Source organism: Alosa pseudoharengus, unplaced genomic scaffold, assembly GCF_046254945.1.
Source record: "Alosa pseudoharengus isolate Yale_2024_CS ecotype anadromous, Long Island Sound unplaced genomic scaffold, YU_APseudo_1.1 YU_APseudo_1.1_scf_1, whole genome shotgun sequence".
NCBI lineage: Eukaryota > Metazoa > Chordata > Actinopteri > Clupeiformes > Clupeidae > Alosa > Alosa pseudoharengus.
The window spans coordinates 7,340,469-7,361,547 of NW_027468564.1; the positions used below are offsets into that span (position 1 = coordinate 7,340,469).

The 21,079-nt window shown below is 40.6% G+C and overlaps 2 protein-coding genes across 2 annotated transcripts in view; both read left to right on the forward strand.

Annotated features, from left to right (window-relative positions):
* LOC143116715 (NACHT, LRR and PYD domains-containing protein 3-like) overlaps positions 1 to 20,780 on the forward strand; it is a 141,929-nt gene extending 121,149 nt beyond the window's left edge. Inside the window, exons 8-12 of the mRNA XM_076278015.1 lie at positions 17,955 to 18,128; positions 18,307 to 18,480; positions 18,627 to 18,800; positions 19,071 to 19,244; positions 20,596 to 20,780. Coding sequence (XP_076134130.1) covers positions 17,955 to 18,128; positions 18,307 to 18,480; positions 18,627 to 18,800; positions 19,071 to 19,244; positions 20,596 to 20,665 — 766 coding nt within the window. The 3' untranslated portion in view covers positions 20,666 to 20,780. The remainder of the gene's footprint in view (positions 1 to 17,954; positions 18,129 to 18,306; positions 18,481 to 18,626; positions 18,801 to 19,070; positions 19,245 to 20,595) is intronic.
* On the forward strand, positions 9,524 to 16,968 carry LOC143124084 (protein NLRC3-like). The gene is made up of 2 exons (XM_076285778.1): positions 9,524 to 9,634; positions 15,187 to 16,968. Exon 2 carries the CDS (start codon positions 15,571 to 15,573, stop codon positions 16,966 to 16,968), a length of 1,398 nt encoding a protein of 465 aa, XP_076141893.1. The 5' UTR covers positions 9,524 to 9,634; positions 15,187 to 15,570.
* Positions 20,781 to 21,079: the final 299 nt, after the last annotated feature.

The window sequence follows — 21,079 nt, forward strand, 5'->3', positions numbered from 1 at the left end:
ATTGTTTGTGTTATGTTTATGATATGTGTGTGTGTGTGTGTGTGTGTGTGCGTGCTTGTGTGTGTGCCTGCGCATGTGCCTGTGCATGCAAGCGTACATATGTCTACTGTGTGAGTATGTGTCATACGCAGTGTTGGGCAAGTTACTTCAAAATCGTAATGTACTATGCATTACTTATTACTGTCATTTCAAAGTAATTTGTTACATTATAATATTACTGTCTCTGAATTGTAAGGCATTACACTACTATTGCATTACTTTTAAGTTACTTTCACCAAAATATCTAGAAATATGGATTTGCCATTCTAAATGCAGTTTATTACGCTAAATGCAGCTTGCTCTTCCAATGGAGGGAGATGTGGTATAGCATGAGCTAGGCTTAAGGCAACAGTAGAATGCAATAGGCGCAGTGCTCATAATGCAATACAAGGAACAATCATAGTCAGAATTTTGTTAAAAAACGACAAAAGGTCAAAGTCTGGTAAATTGTGTTAGAAATACTGTAACTTTAAGGCCTAGGCCTACTCATTAAAATCAAGAGAGCCTACTATATTGTAAATCAAGGTTTAAAGGAACCGTATGTAAGATTGTGGCTAAAACAGGTACTACAATCACTTTCAAATTACTGTAGAGCGGTGTATCCCCTTCCCCTCCCCTCCTCTCTGACTGGCAGAGTTGGCAACCGGATGACGAAACACTACTGACTTTGTGATTAGTAGATAGGTGGAGGGTGGCGCATTAGGCCAAAACACAACATGACAACATCAACATCAGTTGAGGGCTGCAACTTCACTTTTTAAATGACAATATCCTGGCCAGACTACTGTTGTCAGTGATATAAGTATTTGAAATGAACATGATTTCTTAATGTCTAGTGACATATCATGGTAATGTATGATTAATTGAAATAAAATTTTTACATACGGTTCCTTTAATAAAGACATGTCAAGATGGTGACCTGCTGGCCATTTCGGTGCCCTAAGTGAGTGGCTTTGAGTGAGTGACATTTAAATGATAACTCAAACACCTAAAGTAAAATAAAAGGCCTATTATTTAGAGACCATTAATGTGTATTTTTAAACATTAATATCTGAAGAAATGCTGTTTTACTTATAAATGGTGCACTGTCACTTTAAGAGCATTGATCTTTACGTTGTCATAATGCCCTTTTGCCAGCTCTTGTTTACAAGCCTTATTTGTTTGAGTTACATTGATAGCACAATATTAACAATAATATGCACAATGTTAAGTTGTTTTAAGCAAGCTTCGTTGCTTTGGAAATGGAAGTATGCAATGACATGTTGCTTCACATTTCGTTTTGAGAATACAAGTGAATTATGAGCCTGGTATCCACCTAGCTATCTGAATGGAATGCGTTTCAGTCGACTCAGCATATCATGTGCTTCGTGTAGCCTAAATGCTTGGAAATTGAATGATTGAAGACCCACCAATTCTAGTACTACGTGGTGATTGAGAGAACCCAAAAGGTATCAAACTTGCATGTAACATCGTGTTAGTGCATTTTGACATTGTACACGTTATTGATGAAGAGTGAAACGCAGTTTGCAGTAAAGCTACTATTCATTGGTTACATTTGGGTGCCCCCTCTGTCCTTTGGTGCCCAACGCAAAGTGCGTGATGCGCGTGGTGGGAGCGGTGGCACTGCCAGGCTACACAATCTTTTTCTGCATTTCTATCCCTTTATTCTCTTCAATTCAAGTTCACAACACAAAGCTGACATGCACAACAGCATAGTTTGTGTTTTATCAAGAATCAAAAAGATTACCGTGGCACTACTTTAGATGTTTCATTAATTTACTTGTGCTATTTCGCGAGCTGAGAGATCTTTCGGTTTCGCACACAAAATGCACTAACTATTATGTTCTTCATAGCCTTGTCTCTGACAAGCTGAAAATAATGAGCGTAGGCTTATGTCCATTCCGCAAATAGAGTCCGCCTGCGAGTCTGCTGCAGCCACAGTCATATTCAACCAGTATCAGGAGATAACGTTCTACTATTTTGCGCGGATTTTTTCTCCTCTGTTGTTCTCGCATGGTGTTTGCGAATATGTATCAAAACAAAACAAGCGCTTAATTTTGGGTTAAACTGCATTGTAACGCGCGTTACTGAAGTTTGTACCGAGTAAATATTACCCAATTTTTTTTCGTAATGCCTTACATTACCGCGTTACCGCAAACTGCAATATATTACAGTAATTACATTACTTTTGTAACGCATTATTCCCAACACTGGTCATACGTATGATTACTGTGAATGTATGTGTGTGTGTGTGTATCTGTTTGTGCACATGTGTGCACATGAAATGGGTTAACATGACCCCCGGAGGCAAACATACGGAAAAAAATGGTCATCCTAGGCCCTACAGTTCTCAATATATTCACAGAGAACTGTCTCTGCCCTACCCTCCTTTCGGGGGGTCCAGTCCAGCGGGGGGGGCTACAGATCAAAACGAAAAATGACGGTTCCATGCTATCCATGTGGGGTCTTTCAGTGTCCCGGGAATCCTTGTTGGTGTACGTCACTAAATGTACACATAAATTATTTTATTGTAAGGCCCCCCATGAACGAAAGTACACAAAACTTGGCATGCATTCGGAGGGTGTCATAATGATCCTACACTTTTAATTTCGTGCAGTTTTGACCTTGTCAGCCAGAGATATTGTGATGAAAACACCCAATTTTTTTGCTTTTTAATTTTTAACTAGGTGGTGCTATATATGAAATAAGTGGTAATGGGATGGGTTGACATGCCCCCTTAAGACCAACATACATAAAAAAGGTGGACCTCCTAGGCCCTACGGTTCTCGAGATATTCACAGAAAACTGTGTCTGCCCTACCCTCCTTTCGGGGGGTCCAGTCCAGCGGGGGGGCTACAGATCAAAACGAAAAACGATGGTTCCATGCTATCCATGTGGGGTTACATGCCCACCAAGTTTCGTGTACCCCGGTCTTTCAGTCTCCCGGGAATCCTTGACGGAAATTTTGGCATGCGAAAAAGAAAAAAAAAAAAAACATCTGCCTAAACCTATATGACCGCCACTTCGCTGCGCGGCGGTCATAATAACTTTGGAAGCCTTTGAATGAACAGAAGAGTGACCTTTGTGTTTTCACACTTTAGTTGAAACATTGGATATACTATCTTCAGGCCTTATGTCAGAATTTGTTATAGACCCTTTCAACAATCTACTTCCTCTGCATTAAGATAACTTATTATACGGCTCTTCACAATGCTAGTAGAACGCTCCATTGACTTGAATGGGATTTACCAAAGTTCTAGCGGTAAGATATATTCATGTAGTTACCGCTGCAAACATATAATTACCGCTGTCAATGGCAACGTGTTTTGTGCTTCTGATACGTCTTTCATATTACTACGCAAGGACTGGAACTTCATTCAAACGTGAAAGCAGACGGTTGATCAGCTGTGTTCTAAAGAATGTTTGATTCAAGTTCAGCAGCATGTGTTGTTGCGAACTATTTGTTTCTCAGCAAATGCCACGATGAACGGTAACAAATAGGATAGGCTATGTAGGCTAAAGTCATATCGTGGGGAGTTTATTATTTCGTTTTGGCAAGTAGCCGTATAATAAGCGGGATAATGTATAGAACACCGGTCATTACTGTGAAAATAAGTCCCTTCAGGGCGGAACAAGACCCCTCCGCTGCGCGTCGGGGTCCGGTTCGCCCTGTCGGGACTTATTTTCCCAGTAATGACCGGCGTTCTATACATTATCCCTTACATATGGAATGTTAAAACGGAAGCCTTGTGGGGCCAACTATGATGCTGATAATGGAACTCTCTTGAAAGGGTTTATAGACAGCACATCCAGATTCCCATTGTGCTGTTTTGCAGCAGCAGCATCCAACCATTGCTTCACGTCATTCTCAAATGTATTAATTTCCTCAGTTTTCTGTGCAAGCCAATTGTGTTGGTTGTCGTGTTCAGGGTCTGGAATAGGCCTTTCCAGCAAAGTAGTTTGAGTTTCTAAAGCCTCTTTAGAAGAGTTTCTTCACATCAGAAACAGTTTGAGGTGTCTTCTTCTGACTATCATATCTTCATATTTTTATTTTTGTATTTTTCCTTCTTTCTCTCTTCCTTTCTATTCTACTTTCTTGTTATATCACTCTCTAAAAATGATTGCCTAGTTGTTTAAAATGGCTTGACAGAAATGTGTTAAAGTTCTTCTTCATCTTTTACTCCTCATGTGTGTGTCTTTGGTTGTGTCCTCATCTTACTTACTCCTCATACTATATGTGTGTGTTTGGTTGTTTACTTCTGCTTCAGCACCCACCTCTCCCCCCTTTTCCTCTAGACTCTCGTGTCTTTCTTTAACATTTTTTTAAATGTAAAAATCTTTTTGTTTATAATTCTGTTTCTTCCTTTTATATTTGTTTATCTTTCTGTTTGTTATTTTGTTTCTTGTTTCTGAAATGGCAAATGTTTCAGTGTAAACAGACACCCAATAGGCAGTCGTGTAGTCCTAATCCTATTGATCTTAGTGTGACTCAGGCTCCCATGCCCAAGGTCACAGGTTCAAGCCCAGTGAGGGACTGTTTTACACAAGTCAGGTCACACACACCATGAAGGGATTGTGCAGCCATCCCTATTGGTCGAGTCAGACGCCACTCTCTAAGTGCTTGTAATTGGACCAGTTGTGTTTAACTTCCTGTTTCTGCTGCAGTGTGTCAAATGTGTTTCTTACAGATGCAGTCAGAATAGAGCCCTCTGTCTCTCATGTAGTCTGGCTCACTGGGAGATGGTTGTCATGGACACTGAATGATGATCCTCTTCTCTCCTTTATCCTGCAGATGGCGTAATTTGATGCTCACTCACACACTGATACTATTAACATCTTATAGGCTGTGTGTGTGTGTGTGTGTGTGTGTGTGTGTGTGTGTGTCTGGGGGGGGGGGGGATGGCAGGAGAGTAAGTAGTGGTGTAGGAGCCAAATAATAGAGTTTTGAGTTGATTTCTTTCTTTAGTAGTATCAGTGTGTGAGTAAGTGAGCATATGATTTAATTAAGTGAACACATTCAAATTAATTTTCTTGTAAATTGTTGTGTTTTTGTAATATGAGTGGACATATTTTGGGTATCGTAGATTGTGACTGTGTATGTGTTGTTTGTGTATCTATATTTGTGTTTGTGTGCTGTGTTTGTGTTTGTGTGCTGTGTTTGTGTTTGTGTGCTGTGTTTGTGTTTGTGTGCTGTGTTTGTGTTTGTGTGCTGTGTGCTGTGTTTGTGTTTGTGTGCTGTGTTTGTGTTTGTGTTTGTGTTTGTGTGCTGTGTTTGTGTTTGTGTGCTGTGTTTATGTTTGTGTGCTGTGTTTGTGTTTGTGTGCTGTGTTTGTGTGCTGTGTTTGTGTGCTGTGTTTGTGTTTGTGTTTGTGTGCTGTGTTTGTGTTTGTGTGCTGTGTTTGTGTGCTGTGTTTGTGTGCTGTGTTTGTGTTTGTGTGCTGTGTGCTGTGTTTGTGTTTGTGTGCTGTGTTTGTGTTTGTGTGCTGTGTTTGTGTGCTGTGTTTGTGTTTGTGTGCTGTGTTTGTGTTTGTGTGCTGTGTTTGTGTTTGTGTGCTGTGTTTGTGTTTGTGTGCTGTGTTTGTGTTTGTGTGCTGTGTTTGTGTTTGTGTTTGTGTGCTGTGTTTGTGTTTGTGTGCTGTGTTTGTGTTTGTGTGCTGTGTTTGTGTGCTGTGTTTGTGAGTTTGCATGCTAAAGTAACATACATACTTTGCTGGCTTCCTCTTCCTATGTTAGAGTCTCACCATAGCATATCATCTCTACATTTGATTGGATGTTAGGCCACATGTGATCACATCAGCAACTGGTCCCATCTCACTTGTTTAAACAAGTGCGTCTGAGCCCACAGTACAGTGTGATGATGCCATCTAGTGGTTAATAGTAGAATATGTCCTGTGAGGAGACTAGCAGCAGTTACAGCAGTTTGTGTGTGTGTGTGTGTGTGTGTGTGTGTGTGTGTGTGTGTGTGTATTTGTGCAATCTACTGGATTATTCAGATTTGATTCCTAATGTAACTTGACTTGTAAAGTGGAATCGAATAAAGTATATAAAATGTGTGTGTGTGTGTGTGTGTGTGTGAGAGAGAGAGTTTGGTAGAGAGCCGATCAACATGGTCTTGCAATCCCTGCCAAGAGGACCTTTTCTGTCACATGGACAGCTCCGACACTGGTCATAGACCTCTGCCTACAAAAATGAGTTAGCGCAAGTTAAGATCACAGTATCCGTTTGAAGGCAGAGGACAAGAGTGTGTAGAGCAAAATGTCTGCATTTCTGATTTCTTCGTCCCCACGTGAGTTTAACAGATGGAAAATCCCCATGTTATTTTACAATAGGAAAAATCACAAGATACAATACTGGGTGTCTTAAAATGGGCAAAGACGGTAGCTTTTTTGTAGGTGAACTTCATACACAGCAAAAAATTAAATCTAACAAAGTGTTATTAATCTTATATTAAAATCAAAAAATGTATTTGGTATCGTTTTTAGTATGAGACTCATCAAGCATACTCTCAAAAGATCATTTTCAATGCATTTAAGACGACTTATCAAGACTAATTTGTTCAACGCACTGACAACCATATTTGCTTGATTTTAGGACAAATTTACTTAACACACTGGCATACATATGTGCATAATATCAGGATGAGACGTCAGTTAAAATAAGTCAAACTCCTCTTAAATTTAGTAAAAAATATTGTAAGGGCTAGGTATTTCTCTTTATACAGTTTTTGCAGTGTAGGTCTACTTGTGGCTTGATAAATATGCAAGTCTGAAACAGGTCCCAAGAAGAGAACTAGTTTGACTTAAACTTGAACTTGAGGCCCTGATCGCTCACATCGATACGCCTGAATTACAGCCACACCCACACAGCTATTGTAGTTCTACTGCAGTGTTCTACTTCCAGTTCTACTGCAGGTGTAATCTGATATCTTTATAAACTACAGCCACTACTACACACACAGCTATTCCACTTCTACTGCAGGTCTAATCTGATATCTTTATAAACTACAGCCACACACACACAGCTATTCTAGTTCTACTGCAGGTCTAATCTGATATCTTTATAAACTACAGCCACTACTACACACACAGCTATTCTAGTTCTACTGCAGTGTTCTATTTATAGTTCTACTGCAGGTCTAATCTGAGAATGTAGACATTCTGGAGAACCAGGACTGAAGCTGAAGACTCTGCACCACCTGCCATTTCTGTCTCTGTCCGTGTGTATCTGTTATGCAACATTAACTGCACATGAAATCAACAACAGAACTTGGCTATCTGAATATGGATTTAATAGCCTGGGACTGAAGCTGTCTAACCAGTAGCCCACAGAGAGCATTTGAGGTTCACGGAAATGGACAAACAGAAAAACAAATGAATGAAAACACTCCTAAAGCAGTGTGAGTTTCTGTCTATTTATGTTTTACATAGAAGGTGGTGTACTTGCAATAATGTGAGTTTCAGCTATTAATCATAGAGCTTAATCATAGAGCTTAAATCCTAGAGCTTAATCATAGAGCTTAAATCATAGAGCTTAATCATAGAGCTTAAATCATAGAGCTTAATCATTGAGAGGTTTTTTCATATCGTGGGTCATTTCTGTTTCTCTGTGTCATCTGCTTTTTCTGTCTTAATGTTGTGAATGGTGTGAACGGGGCTGTATATCTGAATTGTATTGCGATTGTCTATCTTAATGGTGTGAACGGGGCTGTAATCAGTCTTGTTAAAATCTGAATTGTATTGTGATTGTCTATCTTAATGGTGTGAACGGGGCTGTAATCAGTCTTGTTAATAATCTGAATTGTATTGTGATTGTCTATCTTAATGGTGTGAACGGGGCTGTAATCAGTCTTGTTAATAATCTGAATTGTATTGTGATTGTCTATCTTAATGGTGTGAACGGGGCTGTAATCAGTCTTGTTAATAATCTGAATTGTATTGTGATTGTCTATCTTAATGGTGTGAACGGGGCTGTAATCAGTCTTGTTATTAATCTGAATTGTATTGTGATTGTCTATCTTAATGGTGTGAACGGGGCTGTAATCAGTCTTGTTAATAATCTGAATTGTATTGTAAAAGCCAGCCAAAAGGCTCTTGGGGGAAAAGCTCTACAAGAGGCTTCTTTTAGGTGCACATAAGTAACATAGGAGAGCTTCAGCGTTCTTTTAGACGAGTGAAGCCCAAAGCAGTAAGAAGGTGCTCTTTGGTAGAGACATTGCTTACAGGCCCTGATGAGGTCTGTGTGTGGCCAAAACATGCTGGTGTGGTTTTATCAGTTCTACTAAGAACTATCCTGTTTAGTAAAGCTTTGTTATTGTAGGAATAGGTTTAGTGTCATTTGTCAGATGCCTTCATTTCATTTGAAATATACAGTTCTCTGATAAAACTCATATAGTAGTTTATGTTGTTGATTGACATATAGTGTTTTGTCTGTTGGATTGTGTTGTGTAGATATGTTGTGAGTGTATTTTGTCTGCAATTTCTGCAAACCTGAACCAGACTCATGCCACTGTGATGGTCATGTTGATAATCTCAAGTATGTGCTATGGAGTATTCTTGTTGATAATCTCAACTATGTGCTATGGAGTATTCATGTAAATTATGTTATTGAGTCATCATGAGGGAGAGGAAGCTGAGGGGGAATGACATGTTTTGTCATGTTTTTTTGCAAAAAAATGGTGGAAAGGCTCTTGAACTGACCAGGCTGACCAGGCCATGACCAGGTACACTTGGGTACATTCACAAAAACACCTTTGGATGCATTTTGGCGAGAGTTACTTTATTTTTATTTATTTTTATTTAACCTTTAATTAACCAGGAAAAGTCCCATTGAGTTACAGTAACTCTTCTCCCAGGGAGTCCTGGCCAAGACTGGCGGCAAAAAGTTACAAAAAAATATATATACATAAAAGACAGGACAAAGGTTACATACTACACCACAAATCTCTGTACATACACTATACAAACACAATCAAGACATTACACTAAACTTAAGCTAATACAGACATACAACATTAAAGGGCACCAGTTAAAAACAATTATACCGTTCTGTCAGAGTTACGCTTTAAGACTGGGGAAAAGCCTTGGGCCAGCCCCGGTCTGTAATGGAAAAGAGCCATCTGAGTGATTATCAGACATGAGTAGAGAGAGGAATCTTCTCCTGATGGAAGTTCTCCTCTTCTTCTCTAGGATGGGGGCCCAAAACTCTAACAGGAGGTCACTCTCCTATACAACCACCTCTGTGTCCATGAAGAGTGACAAGTCCATGGGTCGACCAATCGCCTTTAGAGGAGGAGACTCTTCCACTGAACAGTAAGATTATGACTCTGGTCTTCATGTTATATAATGTAGTGTTTTTGTGTGTGTGTGTGTGTGCATGTGTGCTCTCTGTGTGCTTGCGTGTGTGTGTATAGTACATGTGATTAGCAGAAATCAGACAAAAATGTTCTCCTGATGAAAGTTCTCTTCTTTTCTAGGACGAGGGACACAAGTTCTAACAGTAGATCACCCTCCCCTACAATTACATGTGTGCCCAAGAAGATTGATTGGTCCATGGCTCGAACAATGACCTTTAAAAGTGGAGACTCTTCTACTGGAAAGTAAGATAATGACTCTGTTCTTCATGTTACATAATGTCATGTGTGTTTGTCTACTGTATGTGTGTGTGTGTGTGTGTGTGTGTGTGTGTGTGTGTCTGTCTTTTACTGCGCAGTAGGGGTGAATGGGGTAAGTTGAGCATAGGGGTAAAATGAGTTACTCCTTGTTTCTAGGAAACTGTAAACAAATTTCATGATGTGACAGCATTTTAAAGAAGAGGGAATCATTCTTTAAAATCCGTGGAAAGGTACAGCACATGGCAAATGTGGTAAAAAATACAGGAAGTGCAGACCATATTAGGGAAAAGGGGTGGAGACAGTCACATGACAGAAGACACGTAAACAGAGCACATGGGGAACAAGCAAAAGCAAACACAGGACAATACCAGGGTGGCACAGTCACTCAATCCAGTCCAGATCCTGACAAATATGATGTGAGGGCAAAACAAAATCATACATTTTACTTTTAGCTTTAGCAAAATCATAAATGTTACTTTTCTTTTACATTACATTACATTACATTACATTACATTTGGCTGACGCATTTTTAACCAAAGCGACTAACAACATGGTAAACAGTTTAAGTTTTAGAGCGATTCTCAACAATATTAGGACAATTTAAAAAAAAACATAAGAATAAGTACAGTAAGAATAAGTGCATCAGTGAGTGCTGTTTTTAACAGTTACGTGTCCGTTTAAGACGGCTGGTGAGTGCTAGGATCAGCAAGACTTGTTGTAGTGTTGCTATGAGAGGAGATGTTCTCTAAAGAGCTGGGTCTTCAGGAGTTTTTTGAAAATGGAGAGGGATGTCCCTGCCCTTGTAGGAACTGGCAGTGTGTTCCACCAACGAGGAACAACAGATGAGAAAAGTTTGGATTGGCCTGAGCGTACCGGAGGTAGAGCTAGACGTCGTTCGTCTGAGGAGCGCAGCGGTCTGGAGGTAGCGTATGTCTGTATGAAGGCATTCAAGTAGGTGGGAGCAGAACCGGAGACTACTTTGTAGGCAAGCGTTAGAGCCTTGAATTTGATGCGGGCCGCCATAGGTAGCCAATGTAGCTGGATGAGTAGCGGGGTAACATGTGCTCTCTTGGGTTGGTTGTAGACCAGGCGCGCCGCCGCGTTCTGGATCATCTGAAGTGGTTTCACTGCGCAGGCTGGGAGACCTGTCAGGAGGGCGTTGCAGTAGTCAAGTCGTGAGATGACTATTGCCTGAACCAGAAGTTGGGTGGCATCTTGAGTTAAGTAAGTCCTGATTTTCCGTATATTGTAGAGTGCGAAACGGCATGACCGGGCGACTGAGGCAACATGATCTGAGAAGTTTAGTTGGTTGTCGAGAACAACTCCTAGATTTCTTGCAGTCCTGGTAGGTGAAACAGACAGAGAGTCAAATTTGATGTTGATGTCGTGGTGTATGGTAGGTTTAGCTGGGAGGACCAGCAGTTCAGTCTTTGAGAGGTTCAGCTGGAGGTGGTGTGCCTTCATCCATGTAGCTATGTCTGAGAGGCAATCCGAGATCGATCCGTGCTGAAACCAAGGGGTCATCAGGTGGAAAGGACAGATAGAGCTGTGTGTCGTCTGCATAGCAGTGGTATGAGAAGCCATGCGAACGGATAATCTGTCCCAAGGAGGTGGTGTAGATAGCAAAGAGAAGGGGGCCCAGTACTGAGCCCTGGGGGACCCCTGTGGTGAGAAAATTCTTTAGTGTTACTAAGAGCTAAAGACACTAGGCAGCAAATTAATCTTATTAAGATTTATTTAAGTTAATTAAATGGGAAAATTCAAAGGTAAACAGGTGACAAATGTATGCCTAAACCTGTCCTGGCAAATTTTCAGTTGAATCTATTTGGCAAATTTAAAGGTAAACAGGTGACAAATGTTGTATGCCTAAACCTGTCCTGGCAAATTTTCAGTTGAATCTATTTGGCAAATTCTCAGTTAAATGTTGGTGTTTGTTACTGTTTGTAGAAATTAAATTATTTGATGTGTTACCTGAAATCTTTGTTTTGGCCCAACTTACCCAACACCTAGCCTCATCTTTACCCCACATATGTATGCATTTTACGATAGTAAGCCTATCAGATATTAACTCCTAAGGTGATTTTTTTTGGCATCATCACAGAGTAGGCTATAGCCTATCCCATCCATTGGAGATTAAACGTTATTCAGTGCGACTCATAAGTGAAAATGTAATATCACATATGTTTTGTTCAAAATCGTATAGATTTTAATTAAATAACAGCCTGGTAGGATGCGATAGCCTACGGTTTTTAAAACGGGTCTGAAAAGCTACAACCTTGTTTTCGTGAATTGAATTGCTTGAAAAAGAACAGAAAAAATGCTTCATATCATTCTTTGAAAAAGTATTTGAATCAGATTTGCAACAATATTGACATTGTAAATGCTATTGTACTGTAATATCATGTGACACATTCCATTTAAATGTATTATTCAATATTGCTATTGGTCGGCATTAATCAATTAATTTATGAATTAACCTAGTCCTGATTCTGCCCATTCCATTTAAAGGTATTGCTCAACATTGTTGTTGGTCAGCTTTAACCAAATCTTTTATTAATTTACCTAGTCTTGATTCTGCCCATTCCATTTAAAGGTATTGCTCAACATTGCTATTGGTCGGCTTTAACCAAATCATTTATTAATTAACCTAGTCCTGATTCTGCCCACTTTGTGTGTCTGACTTGCTCTAGCCACAGTGTCCATGCACTAGCGGCAAAATACACCATGGTTCGAATTACGGGGGGGATTGGGGGGGTCCGACTCCCCTAGATGAGACTTAGACCCTCCCAAATGGGAAGAAAATAATAGTTTGGGGGGTACCGAAAAATGTTAATAAAATGTAATGTTATCCTATATTGCATGTAATTAAATGTATTACCATCACATACCAACAATTCAGGATATAATCTAATGAAATACGATTTTCAAATTCTCACCCCCATTGGGCTGTACCATTTCTCTAGTACGTTCAGACTGTGTTCTTTTGCTATGATATAATAGCCTACTGATGAATTAAAACAAATGCAGTGTAGGCTGCAAACGCCTGATATACGAATTAAAATGGATTGACAATCGGTGGCCAACTGGCCATACATTTGCCTAATATTTACTGCCTTTGTAACATATTGATAGCCAACCTTAGAAAAACATTGAGTAGCAAGATCGCTATGGTTTAACCGGAGGTCTCCCTTCCACTCAGCGGCCACGACCATCGCTGCTGCTAGCTTAAAAATCAGGCCTACAATCACACGCCATAGCAGGAGTTCCATAGATATACTGACACGGGGAGAGGTTTAATGAGGCGATTTATCATTTTGTGCAATTTCATTCTTAATGTCTTAACAAGAGGGAATCTGCACTAATATTCAGGGAATTTCGCATGTCGATTCTCAACCTTTTTTAAGTGCCCATATACCCATAATTGCAACGTTACCTGCAGTTTGTTTGAAACGCTAGGTGAATATATAATAATCAATTGGACCTGAAATGTCTTTCTTTGTTGCCATTATTAGAGATCAGCCTTTCTTAAAAAGCGTATTGCTGCACAAACGTTTTGTGATAGAAAACCAGGCGCACAATCCACTAGGCTACATTATATGAAATGCCTATAGGCTAAATAACGTGAAGATATTTGTTTTTCCAACCGTGAACAAGTCATTTTTTTATTTGCTTGACGTTTGGTAGGCTTAGCTAAGAAAAAAGAATCAAATGAAAAGGCAGGCCTTGTATTAGGCTAGGTGAACTTGGCTATTAAACGGGAGACTTCCTGCGGCCCATCTGTAAACAATTCTGGGTCTTAAATTTAATTAGTATGTTTGCCATTTCCGTGCTATTGGTATATTCATGTCCATGTTTGCATTGCACTGCTATATCAAAAAAATAATTTTTGACTGTGGCGCGCAATTTTACGCACGGGGCGCACCTTGAAACAGTGTTTACCCAAATTCAACCCTTCCCATAATGTGCAAGGTATATTGTGCTTGCTAGTAGGCTATGATTACAGTAGTTTCTTTTAACTTGTCGACCAGCCAGCCACGGTCATATGACCTATATTTCGAAGGAAATTTGACTGTGAACCACAAGTGTGAAATAAATAATGTGTAAGCCTATATAAAATGGAGAGTGACGTCACCAGTCGAAATAGCTGTACCCCCCGAAGCTCACGGTATAATTCGAACACTGAAATACACTACCAACCTGGCACCCTTATCATCTCTTCACGATCATTAGCTGCCCATTCTGTGAGTACACTGTAAACAAAACCTGGTCTCTGTAGGCAGCCCAGGCTCCAAAAACTGGAAACAAAAGGCAGGGGTGAGCTACTTCTCTGGGAATACTGAAGGCAGGGGTGAGCTACTTCTGGTGTGTTTTGTTTGTTCCTTTGGTAAAATATCATGTGCATTGTTTTGGACAAAAACGTCTGCTGATAAATTTAAATATAAACATAAACACAAACAAATGTGACTTCCTGCCACTACAAAACCCCTTAATTTCACCCCTTATAAATGCCTTATCTTTGACCTTCAAGTCCTTCTATAATTAAGTAGTTTTTAAGTAGAAATATGCATAGATTAAGGTCAATTAAGGAGAAAAGCCTACTGAATTTACCCTTTTTTGATTTCCCCTTAATTTCCCCCCTTAGTCAAGGAATCCCTGAATTGACCATTTAAATTAAGATATACTTAAATTGTCCTTAATTAGCCCCTTAATCCCAACAAATAAAGGGAACCCCTGACTTGACACCTTAAATGTAAGATTGAGGGGTTTCACACTCACACCTAGGGCCTGTTTGACTAATGAGTGGCCCCTTAATATAAATAAGTGTTTTTGGCATGTTTTCAGGGGTAATTTAAGGTAAATTTGAGTACATCAGGTTTCATAGTGTGCACAATCAATGACTGCACTTTAAAACCAAATGATTTCATGAGAAAGCGTTAGGTAAGGTCTTTATGCTAAAAACAATACCAACTTGATTTGTGTCTCTTATTATAAGATCAATAACACTTGGTTAGATATCAGTTTTGCAGCAAATACATATTTTATATGAAGAAGGTTGTCATGTTTTGATTCCCAAAAGTGCCAAGTTGTCAAATGATTTATACAGGTTGCGATTTGTGAAAAAAAAACCCCAGAGGGGAACCATTCCAGTGAACGTACCATTCAAAAGGTTATGTTATTAATATTCGCAATTTAAGGTTCATAGCCTAGTGTTTTCACACCTAACAATACCCATCTTTGTAACATTTACCTTTAGTTTAGTGTTAGTTTACCGTTGGCTATGACTTTAAAAAGCGAGTGTGCTTTAACATCAGTAAGTATTGTGCTTCATTTAATATGATAATCCAGCTCCTGTAATGCTGGTGTTTGACAAGCATATAAATTTACCTTGTTCTTGCCCATCTGAAATGACTTCTCTACCTTTGCTGCCTCCATCCTTTCTGATTTTGCTGTTTTAAAAAAATAAAAAAGTTATACAGTATATGATAGCATTGAGTTAGTGAATTGGCTAACATTGTTTGTTGTTAACCAAATATCAGCAGATATCAGCAGATCCACAAATCCCACCTGCAGAAGAAGTTCCCATTTGAGGGAACCATAAATCAGGGACACCCCACATCTCTCAGACTTACACAGAGCCCCGCATCACAGAAGGAGGAGGAGAGGTCAATGATGAACATGAGGTCAGACAGTTAGAGAGAGCATCCTGGAGAGAATCAGCACAAGGCTCACCAATCAAATGCAGTGTCATCTTTAAACCCTTATCTGGACAAGACAAACCCATCAGAACAGTGCTGACAAAGGGACTTGCTGGCATTGGAAAAACAGTCTCTGTGCAGAAGTTCATTCTGGACTGGGTTGAAGGAACAGCTAATCAGGACATCCACTTCATATTTCCTCTTCCTTTCCGGGAGCTGAACCTCATGACGGAGAAAAAATTCAGTCTAGTGGGTCTTATTCAGCACTTTTTTCCAGAAATCAAAGATCACAGAGTCTTCACTTGTTCAAAGAACCGATCAATGTTCATCTTTGATGGTCTGGATGAGTGTCGACTTCCTCTAGATTTCAACTCACACCCAGAGTGTTGTGATGTGACAAAGCCAGCCTCAGTGGATGTGCTGCTGACAAACCTCATCAGGGGGAATCTGCTTCCCTCTGCTCTCCTCTGGATCACTACCCGACCAGCAGCAGCCAATCGGATCCCTTGTAAGTGTGTGGACCAAGTGACAGAAATAAAGGGATTTAATGACCCACAGAAAGAGGAGTATTTCAGGAAGAGAATCAGTGATGAGAACCTGGCCAGCAAAACCATCACACACCTGAAGTCATCCAGGAGCCTCTACATCATGTGCCACATTCCAGTCTTCTGCTGGATTTCAGCCACTGTTGTAGAGAGAACATCAGAGGAATCAGAGAGTTTAGAAATGCCAAGGACTCTGACTCAATGGTACACACACTTCCTGATCATCCAGACAAACATGAAAAGGGACAAGTTCACAGACAGAAAAGAAAGAGATGAAGATGTGATTTTCAATCCGGGGAAACTGGCCTTCCAACAGCTGGAGAAGGGCAATCTGATTTTCTATGAGGACGACCTGAAAGAGTGTGGCATTGACGTCACAGAAGCATCAGTGTACTCAGGAGTGTGTACTCAGATCTTCAGAGAGGAGCCTGGGCTGTACCAGGGGAAGGTGTTTTGTTTTGTACATCTGAGCATCCAGGAGTTTCTTGCAGCTTTATATGTGTTTCTCAGCTTAAACAACAGGCAGATAAATATGCCTGACCAACCGCAAACCTCTCAGCTCTCTGCTCTGTTCAGAGCTGCAACACTTAATGACCTACACAAGACTGCAGTGGAGCTGGCCTTACAGAGTAAAAACGGACACCTGGACCTTTTTCTCCGCTTCCTTCTGGGCCTCTCACTGCAGTCCAATCAGAATCTCTTAAAGCACCTACTCCTAAAGAGCAGTAACCAATCAGATAGCTCAGAGCAAACAGTCCAGTATGTCAAACAAAAGATCAGAGATCAGAGTAGCTCAGAGAGAAGGATCAACCTGTTCTACTGTCTGAATGAACTGAATCACCATGCTGTAGTGGATGTCATTGACAAGAGTTCAGGAACACTATATGTAGACACACTGTTACCAGGAGAATGGAAAACTCAGAGATTTGAGTTTAAGATGCCAGAAGAGCAGCTAGATGAGTTTGACCTGCAGAAGTACATAAAGACACCAGAAAAAGATCAGACTGAACTCCTCAGTCCAGATGATATTCTTCAGAAGCTGGTGCCAGTGGTCACAACATCTACATCAGCTCAGTAAGTAACAGTGTTTATACAGTACATTATGTTTGTGAGTATGTGTGTGTGTGTGTGTGTGTGTGTGTGTGTGAGTGTGTGAGAGTGTGTGAGAGAGAGAGAGAGAGAGAGAGAGAGAGAGAGAGAGAGAGAGAGAGAAAGAGGATCTCTAAGGCACTTTGATAATTGAATGCTGTTGTGACAGCAGCATAAAAACAGCATCAGGGGAAAATAGGGCTCCAGACTCACTCTTTAAACTACGAGCACTGTAGCCCCAAACTGAACAATGTAGGGACGCAAGCAGAACATTTTAAACTACGAGCACTCTAGCCCCAAACTGAACATTGTAGGGGCGCAAGCAGAACATTTTAGGGGTGCACACCATAAATCAATCTGCAATGCAATTATTCACATTTCCCCCATTCCAACTATAGCTTTGGTAATAAATAGGCCTACAGAAATTACAATGTGCTATTTTACTGCTCTGAAGTTCTCGCTATATCTTAGCCAGATAACCAGGAAAGTTGAAAAGAAATGAAAACAGGCCTGTCCTCCATGGTACACAGTAGGCTATCTTGTAATAAAAGTAGTGTGGCTCCATTAAATTGTAGGCTAATACAACAAGGGAGAATACACAGTTGAAGAGCAAGATGGAAGCTGACGAATATAGTCGATACTTAGACTTGTGCTTTGTTGGTCATTGAATAAAAAGCTGCCGAGGACTGAAACTGTATCTTGAGTTTGCCTGTTGCTCACAACTTGCCGTTAAGTAACGTGGGTTAGCCAGTGAAGTTCCTGTTTGATTTTTTTGCAATTGTTGTTGTATGTTTCTGGTACACCCCAGTTTGCCATGCTCACTACAGATCCTCCCGTATGCACGAGAAAATGAGAAAAAATTGCACATGTGCCTTTAGGAACACTGTACAAAAACGACATCAAAGACAAATATTTTATAAGAGAACGAGACAAATGTGTACTGAATGTGTGCTCTGATCTATTGTTCTGTTTCAGGCTGAGGGACTGTAATCTGACAGAGAAGAGCTGTTCCTCTCTGGCCTCTGCTCTGACCGCACACTCCTCAAGTCTTAGACTGCTGGACCTGAGTGGCAATGAGCTGCTGGACTCAGGAATGGAACTTTTATGTTCTGCTCTTTGCTTTCAAAACTGCAAACTGGAGGAACTTCAGTAAGCATCATTTCATGTACTGGATTTGTGTATAAGGGAGATGTAAGGGTGTGTGTGTGTGAGAGTGTGTGTGTGTGTGTGTGTGTGTGTGAACATGTTTGTGTGTTTGTGTGACAGATGGAGAGAGATAAAGGAGGATGATTGGTGATTAATATTCAGATCCATCTTTCTGTTTAAGGCTGAATAGCTGTAATCTGACAGAGAAGAGCTGTTCCTATCTGACCTCTGCTCTGACCTCACACTCCTCAAGTCTCAGACTGCTGGACCTGAGTAGCAATGACCTGCTGGACTCAGGAGTGGAACTTCTATGTTCTGCACTTTGTCATCAAAACTGCAAACTGGAGGAACTTCAGTAAGCATAATTTCTTGAAGCGAGTTTGTAAGAGGTGGGGGGAAGTGTGTATGTATTTGTGTTTGTGAAACAGGTTGTGTGTGTGTGTGTGTGTGTTTACAGTAGAGAATTTGTGATCAATATTGAGTTGTATAATTCTGTTTCAGGCTGATTGTCTGTAATCTGGAAGAGAAGAGCTGTTCTTATCTGGCCTCTGCCCTGACCTCACACTCCTCAAGTCTCAGACTGCTGGACCTGAGTGGTAATGAGATGCTGGACTCAGGAGTGGAACTTTTATGTTCTGCTTTTTATCATCAAAACTGCAAACTGGAAAAGTTAAAGTAAGTATCATTTCATGTAGTGAGTTTGTGTGTGTGAGTTGTGTGTGTGTGTGAAGACTGTACATGAAAGTAAGGGAGAAAGTGTGTGAGAGAGAGAGAGAGAGAGAGAGAGAGAGATGGGTCACAGTGGTGTTTGTGGGGGAGTGTGTGTGTGTGTGTGTGTTTGTGTGTGTTTTGGTAGAGGGTGTGGCTGTGGTCAAGTGTGTTTGTGTATTTGTGTATGTGAGAGAGTAGAGGATTGGTGAATATTCAGATGTAATTATGTTTCAGGTTGAATGGCTGTAAGCTGACAGAGAAGAGCTGTTCCTATCTGACCTCTGCCCTGACCGCACACTCCTCAAGTCTCAGACTGCTGGACCTTAAGGGCAATGAGCTGCTAGACTCAGGAGTGGAACTTTTGTGTTCTGCACTTTGTCATCAAAACTGCAAACTGGAGGAACTTTGGTAAGAATCGACACAAGTGTGTGTGTGTGTGTGTGTGTGTGTGTGTTTTTTTGTTGTGTAGAGATACAGTAGATCTATTTTAGTTCATTTGTATTAGTTGTGTTGGTTGTTTGTTTGTTCACTGTGTGCTGAGTGTGTTTCACTAATTCACGGATTGGGTTAAATGCAGAGACCAAATTTCCCTCACGGGATCAAAAGAGTATATATACTTATACTTATACTTATACTTATACTTATCTATTGATTATTGGCACCTGCTTCAGCTACATATCTGGTCCCTTAGTGGGGGCGGCGGCACTATTGTTTTAGTTTTACATTTAGTTACAGTTTACACATGCTAGCAGCACACCAATGAGTCAATGTGGAAAACCGCCCGCAATGACACTTATCCCAATCCTTTTAATTTCAGATGGGGTTCAGTTTGTTTCTGCAATGGTTTCAAGGAATTACATTTACTTAACTGTCCAGTGTGTGTTTTCAACTTAATTATCCCTGGTGGCTAACATTTGAAAGTTAGCTTAAAATGCTTGCTAACTAGCTAACTTTATATTGTCAGTGTAACATAACTAATTAGTTCACATTACTTGTGGAAACTATTGATATGGACATTCTAGAGAATGTGCATTCATGTGACAGTGCATTAAGGTGCAACTTGCAGTAGTCAGATAACTCAGTTAAAGGCTGAGGAACTGGGCTAGCATTCTGTAGTCAGACAACTTGTGTCTGCCACTGTTGTGCCCTTGAGCAAGGCATTTGACCCCTATAGTTTCTCTGGGGAGACTGGTGCTTGTAATAAATTGCATCATTTTGGTAAACCGGATGGGAGTCACTCTTCCTTTGGGGACAGCCTAATTTCTGTTTGCTTTGGTTATCACCAGAGGTGAAAGTAGTTTTAACATAGAACAGTGCTATGGTAGCGTACTATGTAAGGATGCAAGCTAAAATGCTGCTACTATCCACCACTATCCCATGTTAGTCATTCTACTTCAAACAATCAATTCTTTTCTTTCTTTCTAACTGTGCTGGCACAATAGCAGAACTAGAACTCTATGGGAAGCACATTAGCACAACTCTATTGGAAGCACAATAGCAGAACTCTATGGGAATTACAATACCAGTTCTACTACCACAACCCTCATTGCTTAATGGGAGTTGAGTGTGTGGGGCAGGGAGAGTGAGTGTGTGTGTGTGTGTGTGGGGGGGGGTGAGGCTGGGAGAGAGTGTGTTTGTTTGGGGGGGTGTGTGTGTGTGGGCGGGGGTGGGGGGGTGGGCAGGGAGAGTGATTGTGTGTATGAGTGAGAAAGAGAAAGAGTGAGAATCTGTGATTAATATTCTGGCCATTCTGTTCCAGCCTGATTGGCTGTAATCTGACAGATAAGAGCTGTTCCTACCTGGCCTCTGCTCTGACCTCACACTCCTAAAGTGTCAGTCTGCTGGACCTGAGATACAATGACCTGAGTGAATCAGCTGTAGAGCAGCTCTCTGCTCTAGTGAAGGACACGCATTGTAAACTGGAGGACCTAGACTGAGTAAATACCTCACAACACAAGACCCAACATGTCTGTCTTTAGAACACAAGACCCAACATGTCTATCTTTCATTCTTCTCTCTCTCTCTCTCTCTTCTCTCTCTCTCTTTTTGCTGACCCTCTCTGCCTCTGCCTCTTCTCTATCTGACTGGCATATTTTCTCATTTCCTTTTGTTTTGTCCTTCTTTCTTTGTATTTAGCTTCTGTGTTCTATCTCTCTCTGAAATGATAGTCTTGTATGCTACACATACTGTGTGTGTTCATGTGATTGTGTTCTATCTCTCTCTGAAAATGATAGTCTTGTGTT